Here is a 14,136-nt window from a genome sequence, read left to right on the forward strand (position 1 = left end):
CCATATTATGTCGTCACTAGTGATTCGGTAACGGCTTCCATCATAAGTGTGTCGGACTGGTACCGCATCCTTTTTCTTCTTGTCTATCAACAAAATATATTTTCATAATACTGAAGCTAAATAAAAACTTTATACAAAATGCAAAACTTTTAACGCAAACCTTTTCCAAAACCGCCATCCGTTGTCTTTGACGAACACGCACCACTGTCGGCCATCGTACCAATACTAAAAGAACAAATTGATTATAATCGTCATAATTGTAAAGCGTTTCCGAAACGAAGTGTGAAGAATAAGGAGAGCAGAAATGCATATTTATGGGAAGTTAGGGACTTTGTGTGACAAAGAGTTTGTCGCACAAATGTAAGATCCCACATCGACCAACATAGAGGGTGTGATGTGCCTTACATGTACATACTTCCCTCACTATAGTACGAGGCCTTTTAAGAACTCACTGGCTTCGGATTCCATTGGAACTCCAAAGTTAAGCGAGTTCGGGCGAGAGCAGTCCTATGATGGGTGACCCACTGGGAAGTTCTCGTCTAAGTTCCCAGAAATAAATCTGTGAGGGAATTGTAAGCCTAAAGCGGACAATATCGTACTACGATGGAGTCGAGACTGGGATGTGACAACAAACATCTGTAGTAAATACAGTATTTATTTCTCTGATTCAGATGCACCAAATACGCTGACCTCACTACAACAAATTGGTCCTTTAGCGAGAAACAAATTGCGCTCGATGTATAGTACATTTTAGTAAGGAAAATTTCGAGTTCTTGCAAAAATTGAGTTCAGTTTGATCTCCACACATGTTAAAGAAACAGCAAGAAAAAAAATTCTTTATGCAAGGAAATATTTTTGTTGTTGTACATATTACTAGTGAGAAAAATTTATTATCTTGCTGTAAGTTTAGTGGAAATTATTTTTGATTCTCACCAAAATATTAGCGAAGAAATTTTTTATTTTTCTCACTAAATAAAATTTTTAGTGAGGAAAATTGAATTCTTGCTATAATTCAGTTCAGTTTGATCACCCTTTTATTCACTTTTTTTCCTGTTGATAGCCCAAAACCATTTCTAAGTGTTAGAAAAAAAAGAAGAGAAAACATGAAATCTCAGATAACATCATTTAGTCTCTCTCTCATTCAGACACTCTCTCTGCAGAATGAGAAAGAATTAGGGGCGCTACACTCTTGAGTGTTCTGAAACACTCTCCAAACTCACTCATGTTGGTCGACGACGATAGTTGTCACTGGTAAGCTTTGGCCCTCTTCTCTTCTCGAATCCCTCTTTTCTTCGTTCTCATTTTTGAACCCTAACGTTGATTCCCTTTTCCCCATTCTCTCTTTTGTAGCTTTGCGCTCCAATTCATCTTTTTTTATTGGGTTCACTTTGCTTCTCTCTTTCTATTTCCCTTTATGTGGTAATTTTGTTCATAAATAGACCCTATTAAAACTGAATTTAATTTAACTTTTGTGATTTTATGCACGAATGGTTGTAGGTGAAATTTTCTTGGGATTTTAACCTACAACACGAATTGCCCATTTGTTTAAAATAACAAATTGTTGTCTCTTTTCATTTCACCTACAACACGAATTGCCCATTTATTTAATCAAGCTTTTTCTATGGGATTTCATCTTTATGTTGTAACTTTTGTCTTTGCTAATGTTTTAATTGATATGATTCTAACTAATTTTTTTCATTTGTTATTTAGGGTATAATCGTGCATTCTTGGAAAAAGGTTTTGGTAAATTCTCTACAACTTTGTTTTAATGAATGGAAAATTTCATTTGTCTATCTTTTTAATTCATGTTTGGGTGTATCTGGGTTTGCATTTGTTTACTAGGTATGCCATTTATCCCATTGGAATTCCTCTTCACTCCAAACACTCAAAATTTTATGCTCAATAGTTTTAATTAACTCCATATTTGATATGTAGTACAACTAGAGGGTTTAAAGTCTTTTTATGGTGTTCACGACCAGAGGTCACTCTCTCTGCTCATTCTTTTTATGGTTATTTAACCTTATGTTTGTTTTTTTATTACAGTGATTAGTCATTCAAATACATGACCACATGTCACTCTCTGCTCATCATCTCTCTTTCTCTCTGTCTCCTAACCATTTCTATCATGACCTCTCAATTCAAAACAGCTGATTTTGATCAACTAAGGGTTGTGTTGTTAACTTATATTTTTTCAATTGGCAGTAGGAGATTCTAGTTGGAAATCATTGAGTATACCATCTGCTTTAGCTCCTCTTAGGCAAGTTTTTTGACTTCTAATTTTATTGTTTTAACCTCGCATGTTGTCCATGTTGGGAATTATATGTGGATTTTGATTTATAAGACATAGATAACAGTTTTTAGCAATGGATCGAAGTTGGATGTTCCTTAGACATAGATTTTGTGATGCATTCACTGTTGGTTTAAACTCTTTTATATTGGTTGTAAACAAACATTTGAATGAGAATCTTCATACAAGACACGTTATCCATGTAGAGACTGCCTAAATGGGAATCTTCATTCTTTGCATGTTATTTGTTCCCATTTAAAAAAGTGAGTCAAATGACCTAATAGAGAATGATAGTGAAAATGATAGTGATAGTGAGAATCATGATGATCACGAGACGTTTGAGATGTTACATAGTTTTCAAAGGGCAATAGATATGGAAACTAATGTGATGTACTTGCATGTTTTGATTTTAGCATTTTCATATGGTTATGGTAATTGGAGAAGCTACTAATGTGTTAACTTTGTTAATTTTTCTTCTCGAAGAATATCACTATGGCAGGAAAGAAGAAGCGAATCCATTGTGACTTTTCAAGTGAGGCATCAATAGACAATCCACAAATTAAGGTTGTTGTAGTTATAACTTCAAACATTAGGGTTGATGCTGTTATAACATCAGGCAGTACCCAGGGGAGTGCTAATGGTATGCCTTTTTATAAATCTCAAAAGTGTTATGTTTTATAGCATGATTTCAATTGGTTCTTTTTTCCTTGGTCCTCATCCTTCTTGTTCCTCTTGTTTTGTACTTTCTTTGTTTTTGTAAAAGGTTCTTGTATCTTGTGTTAAATAAAATGTTTTAGTTGAACAAAAGAAAGAAAAAACGATCAAAGACCCATGGAAAGAATTTTGACAAACTGCAAGAGCAACTTGGTGGTAAGATATTGATATGTCACTCCCTCATGGTAGTACATATATTAAGAATGCATTACAAAGGCGGTTTGTTGATTTTCGACACAGCTGAAGAAGCATTTTGATTCCTATCCAACTCTGGAGAAGGCACAACAAAACAAACATGAGGATGTAACTAGTCATGAGGAATGGAAGTTTCTTTGTGATCGTTATGCGAGTGTTCAATTCAAGGTACACATGTATACTAATGAACTGAATTGTTGTTGTCATGTGTGTTGTTTATCTTCTTCATGTCACAAGATTTAATTTTGCTATGCATGAACATTCAAATAAGAATGCTATCAATAGGTCTCATTTGACTTACAATCATAAAGCAGGGTCAAAATCCTTTAGGGCCCATGAATATGAGATTGTAGGATGTTTTTTTTCATAATTTTAATCTAGATTCTAGGTGGATAAAGGAGATTAACTTTAGTTTGTGATCCATGTATTAGGAAGCCAAAAGTGGAGAGCAACCAAGTGCAATTGATTGCTTTGAGGCTATGCACACAAACAAAAAAAATGTTTGGGATAAACGAGCTAAACTAAAGTGGGTAAGTTTGTTATGTATTTTCTGAATCCTTGACAATATATGTTACGTGAAGAAATATTCAAGCATAATTTTTTTTTACTTAAATGTGATCATAATTTTTTACTTATAATGAATATTTTATGCCCCAAAACATATTTTTTTTGTCTGTGATATATATCAAGAGCACACACATATCATCCAAATTTACTTAGTATATTTTGTTGAATGAAACACAATATTCGTAGTCCAAATTCATTGGCTCCCTGTAATTCTTGGAGATACATGCAGATTGTGTATTCACTTAGTTAATGTGTTGTATTTTCATTTGTAGGAAGAGATGATAGGTATGAAAAATGACACAACTCTTCGAAATGGTACTGTGACGTTGACAGATGATGAAATTGTTTTAGAGGTCCTTGGTCACAAGTCTGGGTACTTCAACGGTCCTTCAAAGTTTCTTTCTTTTGAAGACTTTGTGTTGAGCAAACATTTAGAAGAAAGAGTTGAGACTCAACAACAAGAGCTTGTGACAACAAAACAAGAGCTTGATGAAACAAAAGAAAAGCTTGGTGAAGAAAAACAAGAAATCCAAGAATTGAAGGAGAATCAAAAGAAATTTGAGGAACTCTTACACAAAATAATGGAAGGCCAGCAACCACCTCCATAGGTAGTCCTTTGGTTATGCTGGAATATGTGAACTTTCATAGTTGCTATCCATTAATCTTCACCAATTTTGTAGACTATGAATTATCATTGTAAACTATTTAGTGTTTTGGACTACTATAATTAAGTTCTAGTACTTTTCATCATTCATTCTTGGCACTAAATTCTAGTTATAGGGAGAAACCAAATTCTCACAGTAGGTTACTTATGAGAATGATTATCTTCAACTCACAGCATGGAATTTTACCTTCATCAAAATTCTTACTAAAGGCTTTGCTATAGTAAGAAAATAAATGTCTTTTGAATACTTTTCAACAACGAAATTTAGTCTCACAATATATGATCTATAGTGAGAGATAACATGTTCATTGCTGTAAAACTTACAAATTCCTCGCCAAAAAATTCTATAGTGAGAAATTTGATTATTTTTGCGAGGAATTTTCTCCTCGCACAAGTTATTGAATGTCAATAATTAGGTTGTCAAAAGGTTTTGGCAACCACATTCCTATCCTTTTAGCAAGAAATTATCACCGCTTTAACTCCACTGTGAGAATAAGTTCCACTCTTGCTGTATCATTTTGATGAGGAAAAACTTCCTTGCTATGCACATTCCCTGATGGGCCTACTACGAGGAATGAGCGAGGAAAACATTTCTCGCGAAACAACTATTTTGTTGTAGTGCCTAAAACTAAACGCCTTTTGAGCAACGAAGGGTTTGTCGTGCAAGGTTTTGCACAACGACGTCCTTTGTCACGCAAATGTTGTAGCGATGAAACTAATCCGTTGTAATTATGAAGTTTTGTCACGCAAACGTTGTTGTAGACATCGAAATTTCGGTAAATAAATGTTGACCGATAAATCAAAGTGTCAACGCTCATGTATTACATAAATTTTACACGTAGCGTGTGACTCAACAAAAATTGAAATGAGTTGGAAAAGTCATCAAATAGGACACGTGTCAACACCTGGCAGAAACGACTTATTTCATCTGGGATATTATATTCAAAATTAGGCCTTGGAAAATTCTATAAATACAAGCCTATTTCATTCATTTGAGGAGGAGAACCAAAATCATTATGCAAAATTCTTGAAGCTCTGAAGCTCTGAAACTCCGAAGCTCTCAAGCATCCAGGTTCCCGAAGAATCAAGAAAGCTCTCTTCGTTCTTCGTTCATCGTTCATCCTAAGATCAAGCCCCAACGGCCCTTTGGATCAACAATCATCCACCAATTCAAGATCAAGCCCCGACGGCCCTTGAATAAAGTGTTCTTCGTTCTTCGTTCATTGTTCTTTCAAGATCAAGCCCCGACGGCCCTTGAAGAAAGTGTTCTTCGTTCTTCGTTCATCGTTCTTTCAAGATCAAGCCCCGACGGCCCTTGCAGAAAGTGTGCTTCATTCTTCGTCCAACTGTTCTTCCAAGATCAAGCCCCAACAACCCTTTGGATCAACAATCATCCACCAATTCAAGATCAAGCCCCGACGGCCCTTGAAGAAAGTGTTCTTCGTTCTTCGTTCATCGTTCTTTCAAGATCAAGCCCCGACGGCCCTTGAAGAAAGTATTCTTCGTTCTTCGTTCATCGTTCTTTCAAGATCAAGCCCCGACGACCCTTGAAGAAAGCTCTATTCGTTCTTCGTTCATCGTTCTTCCAAGATCAAGCCCCAACGACCCTTTGGATCAACAATCATCCACCAATCCAAGATCAAGCCCCGACGGCTCTTGAAGAAAGTGTTCATCCATTCATCACTGTTATTCAAGATCAAGCCCAAAAGCCCTTGAAGATCCACTCATCACCGTTATTCAAGATCAGGCCTCAACGACCATTGAAGAAAAACTCATCCTCAAGATCAAGCCCCAACGGCTCCTTGAAGATTCGCTCAAATCCACCTTCAAAGATCAAGCCCACGGCCCCTTGAAGAAACTTCCAACAGTTCATCCAAGATCAAGCCTCAACGGCCCTTGGATCAACGAAACATCCACAAATCAACACCTTACGGAGATTGAATCAGAGGATCAAAATATAGAGAGATTGTAACCCAAAATCATCAAAATACAAATATTTGTTTGTGCACGTCGTTCTTGTCTCTTTTCGTTTCAGGAATTTTCTGTGTTCACAAATTGGCACGCCCAGTGGGACAATCTCTGCCTTTCATCTCTTTCTCCGTTCAAGAAATTCAAACGCACTTCTAAAATTAATGGCATCAAGGAAGGCTCAAACTGTTCCCGCAACCAGCGTAAAGAACAAGAGCGTCCTCGTCGCAACTGGTGTCACTTTGGGCATCACGACTCGAAGCATGGCAAGAGCTACTTCTGCCGCCTCTTTCACCTTTACGTCAACTCTGCCAAGGGAACAAAAGCACCCAAGGCACGAGCCTTTGATCACCCTAGCCTCAGTAAGGGCACCAAGGGGGGAAAGCCCAAGGAAATACTCTGAATCCATGCTCTCCGATGCCGATTCAAGCGGCAGTGCAGCCATGCAAGTCATGACCATTGGAGCAACTTCAATCGATGAGCAGCTGGCTCAAATGAATGAAGCAATCGCAAGGCTAACCCGAACTGTGGAAGAAAAAGACTTGCAAATTGCAGCACTAGTCAACCGATTGGAGGCGCATGACGACGATAAACCCGACCCAGAGAATGATCCACTAAAGAGAATAGATGACGAAGAAGAGGAGCCTCAGGTGGAGAAAAATGATGTAAAGCCGGAGCCAGACCAAGTAGCGGCACTCATGGGATATCTTTCTATCCAACAGCTGCAAGAGATGATCACCAACACCATCAAGGCACAGTACGAAGGGAGCTCAAATACCTCCGGATTGTACTCGAAGCCGTATTCCAAGAAGATTGATGCCCTGAAGATGCCAATGGGTTATCAACCACCAAAGTTCATGCAGTTTGATGGAAAAGGAAACCCGAAACAGCACGTTGCCCATTTTGTTGAAACTTGCAACAACGCAGGGACCGAAGGGGACTACCTTGCCAAGCAGTTTGTGCGCTTGCTGAAAGGAAACGCCTTTGAGTGGTACACGAACCTAGAGCCTGAGTCCATCAACAGCTGGGAGCAATTAGAGCGGGAATTCTTCAACCGTTTCTATAGCACCCGCCGCACTGTGAGCATGCTAGAGCTAACAAGCACAAAGCAGTGGAAGGACGAGCCAGTCATTGACTACATCAACAGGTGGCGCACTCTAAGCCTCGATTGTAAAGACAGGCTCTCGGAAACCTCTTCAATCGAGATGTGCATCTAAGGCATGCAATGGGGTTTGCAATACATCATTCAAGGCATTAAACCACGGACCTTTGAGGAATTGGCCACTCGCGCCTATGACATGGGGTTAAGCATCGCCCATCATGGGAAGAAGGAACCGATTGCCAACTACAAGAACGACAAAGTTCTTGAGACAAAGGTGGAAAAGGCTGCATGGAAACCCACCAAGGAAGCGATGACGGTCAACACATCTCCCGTCAAAATCTCCACACGAGGCAAGGCGATTCAAACTAAAGCTTTTCGTGATCAAGAGATGCGTAGACCACTTTGAAGGAGCTTGAGGAGAAGACTTATCCATTCCCCGACTCTGACGTGGTTGCCATGCTAGATGACCTGTTGGACAAGAAGGTGATCAGTTTGCCTGAGTGCAGACGGCCGGAAGAGATGAATCGTACCGACAACCCAAGATACTGTAAAATCCACCGCTTCATCAGCCATCCAACGGAAAAGTGCTTCGTACTGAAAGATCTCATCCTGAAGCTAGCACAACAAGGGAAAATCGAGCTTGACCTCGAAGACACGGTTGCGGCACACACTACTACTATCGTGTTTGGATCACTTGATCATGTGCCTCTCCGAAGCATGCATGACCATTCCCGTCAATGTTCAAGTCACAAGACACATCCTACACAACCATCACCGGGGGCAAGCAACCAAGATGCATCTACTGGTGATAAAAAAGGATGGACATCGGCGACCTACAAAAAAACGAGGAAACCAAAACCACAAGCGACAAGGCCAAAAGAGGAGCCTAAACCCAACCTTCGAACTTCAGTTTTCGAAAGGCTGAATTATTCAAAACCAAGAATTTCGGCACTTGATCGCATCAGTGGTCGAAACCAAACTTCCGTCTTCAAAAGGCTTGAGACGCCAACACCGCAAAGATCTGTTTTTGAAAGGTTATCAAAACCCATGAAACAAAGCAGCACAGCTAGATCTCCTCCGCAATGGTCGACTTTGGACAGACTTGAAGAAACTAAGAAGCCTTCTAAAAACAAGAAGATAACACCAAAGGGAGAAAAGCTCGACAGTCTAGCAGGAAAAGACGATGTTCAAAGCTTGATTCCTTCAAGGATGAAGTGCCAAGTAACTTTTGAAGTCGACACAAAAGGACCACTGAAGGTAAGGAGGCGCACCATCATCTACACTGGCCAACCTTCACGGCAACAAACCCAAGATGACCGCACTGAAGAGGAGGCCCAAGAAGACAAAGAAGATGAAATCCTGGAAGAAGACGTCACTTCCGGCTCTGTCAACTCAAAATCTTCACCTCAATCGCTGGGGGCATGCTAAAAAAACATGCCAGTCAAGCCGAGTGAAGTTGAAGGATGGACTTATGTCACTCCGAAGAAATTGCACAAGAAGCATATGTCTTCTCCACAAGCTCACCAATGGGAAATGGGGCAAAACAGCTCCTGTTCACCTCCAGAACAATGTGAAAGTGTTGGAGATAATGAAACTTTGACACGAAGATCATCCATCCCCATCACGATGCGTGACGTCTTCCCAGAAGACTTCTTCAACTACTCAGTCAAGGCTCCTTGCTATGAAGATTGCGAGGAACGACTCTCTCATATCGCTTGACGAACCAATGCTCATTGTTCGCACGAGCCTAAACTGCATGAACCAAAGCTCCTTGTCCGCACGAGCCTAAACTGTAGGACACTAGGCTCCTCGCCTGAACGAGCCTAAACTGCATGGCACAACGCTCCTGATCCGCACGAGCATAAAAGGCAACATCAAACCTCCTGGTCTGCATGAGCATAAAAGGCGACAACCAACACTCATTGCCTGCATGAGTTAAAATTACAAACGGCACAAAAAGAAAATACCAAAAAAAATATGTATGTGAAGAACGGTTGGATGTGTGGATTTGTCGACGTTGTGGATCCAAAATGCCGTTGGGGCTTGATCTTGGATGAACGGATGATGAACGATGGTGCTTTCTTCAAGGGCCGTCGGGGCTTGATCTTGAATTGGTGGATGATTGTTGATCCAAAGGGCCGTTGGGGCTTGATCTTGGAAGAACGATGAACGAAGAACGAATAACACTTTCTTTAAGGGCCGTCGGGGCTTGATCTTGAATTGGTGTATGATTGTTGATCCAAAGGGCCGTTGGGGCTTGATCTTGGAAGAACGATGAACGAAGAACGAAGAACACTTTCTTCAAGGGCTGTCGGGGCTTGATCTTGAATTGGTGATTGTTAATCCTAGGGCCGTCGGGGCATGCAATGGGGTTTGCAATACATCCTTCAAGGCATTAAACCACAGACCTTCGAGGAATTGGCCACTCGCGCCCATGACATGGAGTTAAGCATCGCCCATCATGGGAAAAAGGAACCGATCGCCAACTACAAGAACGACAAAGTTCTTGAGACAAAGGTGGAAAAGGCTGCATGGAAACCCACCAAGGAAGCGATGACGGTCAACACATCTCCCGTCAAAATCTCCACACGAGGCAAGGCGATTCAAACTGAAGCTTTTCGTGATCAAGAGATGCGTAGACGCACTTTGAAGGAGCTTGAGGAGAAGACTTATCCATTCCCCGACTCTGACGTGGTTACCATGCTGGATGACCTGTTGGACAAGAAGGTGATCAGTTTGCCTGAGTGCAGACGGCCGGAAGAGATGAATCGTACCGACAACCTAAGATACTGTAAATTCCACCACTTCATCAGCCATCCAACGGAAAAGTGCTTCGTACTAAAAGATCTCATCCTGAAGCTAGCACAACAAGGGAAAATCGAGCTTGACCTCGAAGACACGGTTGCGGCACACACTACTACTATCGTGTTTGGATCACTTGATCATGTGCCTCTCCGAAGCATGCATGACCATTCCCGTCAATGTTCAAGTCACAAGACACCTCCTACACAACCATCACCGGGGGCAAGCAACCAAGATGCATCCACAGGTGATAAAAAAGGATGGACATCGGCGACCTACAAAAAAACGAGGAAACCAAAACCACAAGCGACAAGGCGAAAAGAGGAGCCTAAACCCGCCCTTCAAACTTCAGTCTTCGAAAGGCTGAATTATTCAAAACCTAGAATTTCGGCACTTGATAGCATCAGTGGTCGAGACCAAACTTCCGTCTTCAAAAGGCTTGAGACGCCAACACCGCAAAGATCTGTTTTTGAAAGGTTATCAAAACCCATGAAACAAAGCAGCACAGCTAGATTTCCTCCGCAACGGTCGACTTTGGACAGACTTGAAGAAACTAAGAAGCCTTCTAAAAACAAGAAGACAACGCCAAAGGGAGAAAAGTTCGACAGTCTAGCAGGAAAAGACGATGTTCAAAGCTTGATTCCTTCAAGGATGAAGCGCCAAACAACTTTGGAAGTCGACACAAAAGGACCACTGAAGGTAAGGAGGCGCACCATCATCTACACTGGCCAACCTTCATGGCAACAAACCCAAGATGACCGCACTGAAGAGGAGGCCCAAGAAGACAAAGAAGATGAAATCCTGGAAGAAGACGTCACTTCCGGCTCTGTCAACTCAAAATCTTCACCTCAATCGCTGGGGGCATGCTAAAAAAACATGCCAGTCAAGCCGAGTGAAGTTGAATGATGGACTTATGTCACTCCGAAGAAATTGCACAAGAAGCATATGTCTTCTCCACAAGCTCACCAATGGGAAATGGGGCAAAACAGCTCATGTTCACCTCTAGAACAATGTGAAAGTGTTGGAGATAATGAAACTTTGACACGAAGATCATCCATCCCCATCACGATGCGTGACGTCTTCCCAGAAGACGTCTTCAATTACTCAGTCAAGGCTCCTTGCTATGAAGATTGCGAGGAACGACTCTCTCAGATCGCTTGACGAACCAATGCTCCTTGTTCGCACGAGCCTAAACTGCACGAACCAAAGCTCCTTGTCCGCACGAGCCTAAACTGTAGGACACTAGGCTCCTCGCCTGCACGAGCCTAAACTGCATGGCACAACGCTCCTGATCCGCACGAGCATAAAAGGCGACATCAAAACTCCTGGTCCGCATGAGCATAAAAGGCGACAACCAACACTTCTTGCCAGCATGAGTTAAAACTGCAAACGGCACAAAAAGAAAATACCAAAAAAAATATGTATGTATTTGAACTACGTTACGACTTGATCTCTTCTTTGGAGGAGTACGTAGGCAGCTCAAATGTTCAATTTTTCGAGTTTAGTCACATCAAAATAAAAAAGAATAAATGTTTTATTAAAAAAAAATACATATGTTTTATGTATCTAAACAGAAAAAGAAAAAAAAGGAATACATATGTTATTACTTGTTTACAAAAAATAAAAAAAAAAAGAAAAAAAAAATTAAAAAAAAATTTAAAAAAAAAAAAAAAAGAAGATTTCTTTTACATACATATACACACACACACACACACACACACACATATATATATATATATGTATATATATATGTATGTATGTATGTGCATCAGCAGCCAGCCCATCAAAAGGAGGTAATCCAAACCCAGGTGGCAGTGACCAGGCCCAAGCCTATTGTCCAAATTCAGCATCATACCCAGGACCGATCTCCCATCTCCTTTCGGCCCAACTCAGCGACTCGAACCTCCAATATCGACGTTACCCATCTCCTCTCGGCCTGGAGGATTTAGATCTGCAAACCCACTCCCTCGTCTTCATTTCCGAGTTCATCCGCAACTCCCCTTCTCGAGAACGCCATCGCCGCCTTTTCCGCGGAGTCTTCCCCCGACTACTCTGCAAGCCCTTTCCGTCGACTATCATGTCGCTCGACGAAGACAGCCTCGATACTAAAGCAGAGGTTATGGAGGACGACAAAACTCCACGATTCGTTCCTCACCCGAATTCGAACCTTCTAGCTCGTCCGCCCCTGCTGTTGCTGCACCACGACCCGGAAACGATGTCAGAGCCCCAACTGGTCCAGGGCTCGCTGTTAACAAAAAAAAAGGGGTGCTGGAGTCCATCAAACACCAGGTGAACGACGACAACTTCACCGTTTTGCCTTCTCCTCGACCGATCATCCGCCGTCTTTGCAACATCCAGTTCGACGTGACATAGGTGACGTGGAGGGTAGCACCGTTCTTGAACTTCGAGGGTTAAAGCCGTTAAAACTCAATGGTTGCTGAAGCTTGGGTTTTGCTCATCATCCACGTTCTTCCCCACCGTCGCAAAGCAGCTCTTTGACCTCACCATCCCCGGCCGGCAGCCACCTAGTCTCTCCCTCCTCTGCGAATCCTTAGTCCGCCGCAACAGTTGCTTCATCGCGGATATAAGATATTCCGTTGGCTTCACCGGAGGACTCGACATCCGGAACTCCTCGCAGAAGCTGACGTGCCGCTTCATTGCCTCCTCCGTGCTGATCTTCCTCGACGACCTCGAGTTCTCGTCCTTGATCGCCTCAGCGCAGAGCCTGCAAATCCACCGGTCCTGGTGCCTCTCCTTCACCGTCGCTACGTATGCCGGCGTGCACTCCTCCGTCAAACCGTAGCAGTAGCACTTCACCTCCGACCGGGCCATGAGCATGCGCTTCTCACATGATTGCGACGCCTGCGACGGTGATGGACAGTGCGAGTTCTGCTCCGTCGAGTTTCACCTCCGCCTCTATGCTGCCCCCTCATGACTACATCCTACACAGCATACAAAACTGGAGAAACCATCATAGATGTAGCATCTGGAAATCCTGCAACGCCGTTTGATTGTGGTGCTGGGCATGTGGATCCGATGGCAGCCCTCGACCCTGGCCTTGTTTATGATAATGCGGTCGAGGACTACTTCAGCTTCCTCTGCGCCTTGAATTATAGCTCAACTGAGATCAAACTAACCACTCACAGAGACTTCACTTGCGATACAAGCAAGAAATACAGGTTTGGAGATTTCAACTACCCGTCTTTTGTTGTTCCCCTAGAAACATCTTCTGGCAGAGGAGGTGGAACAGGTGCCTCAACAACTGTAAAATACACAAGGACACTGACCAATGTGGGTACCCCAGGAACATACAAGGTCACGATAACTTCACAGGCGCCATCAGTGAAGATATTGGTTGAGCCACAATCACTGACTTTCAGTCAAGCATACAGTGCCGGTCAGATCCGGATGTTAGGGGTGTACATGCAACGATCGTGGATCATTTTTGCTAGTGACACCTCGCTTGCTGTACTCTCCCCTCGCTTGCTGTACTCTCCCCCCTCCCCGGCGCTCAGATCCTTCAAGCCGTCTCTACGGTTGGACCAGATCCATCCAAGCTCCTCTCCTCCTTCCTCCTCAATCGGACAGCCATGCATGGTTTCGACGCGGTCCAACTCAGTTGCTTAGCAATGGCATCCACGCTGCTATTTCCGTTCGTCATGCCCTCCAAGACATCTCTAAATCCGCCGGTCTTTGTGCCGCTCTCTGCTGCCTCACTCCACCAAACCCCGCCTGTTGCACATGGTGCGCACACCCGGAGCAAGTTGGCCTCCACATACCTGTCGCTGCAACGCCCGCGTCCACCAGGCCAGCTTCCTCGTCGCCCACCAATTCGAC

The 14,136-nt window shown here is 42.6% G+C and overlaps 2 protein-coding genes across 2 annotated transcripts; one reads left to right on the forward strand and one right to left on the reverse strand.

Moving 5' to 3' along the window:
• Positions 1-12,726: 12,726 nt before the first annotated feature.
• Positions 12,727-13,131, reverse strand: LOC139193048 (uncharacterized). Its single transcript, XM_070816005.1, has one exon. The coding sequence runs from the start codon at positions 13,129-13,131 to the stop codon at positions 12,727-12,729; it is 405 nt and encodes a 134-aa protein (XP_070672106.1).
• A 99-nt stretch (positions 13,132-13,230) lies between these two features.
• Positions 13,231-13,926, forward strand: LOC139193049 (subtilisin-like protease SBT1.7). The gene has a single exon (XM_070816006.1). The coding sequence runs from the start codon at positions 13,231-13,233 to the stop codon at positions 13,924-13,926; it is 696 nt and encodes a 231-aa protein (XP_070672107.1).
• Positions 13,927-14,136: the final 210 nt, after the last annotated feature.

The sequence above is a fragment of the Malus domestica genome, chromosome 16 (genome assembly GCF_042453785.1).
Source record: "Malus domestica chromosome 16, GDT2T_hap1".
In the NCBI taxonomy this organism is placed as follows: Eukaryota; Viridiplantae; Streptophyta; class Magnoliopsida; order Rosales; family Rosaceae; genus Malus; species Malus domestica.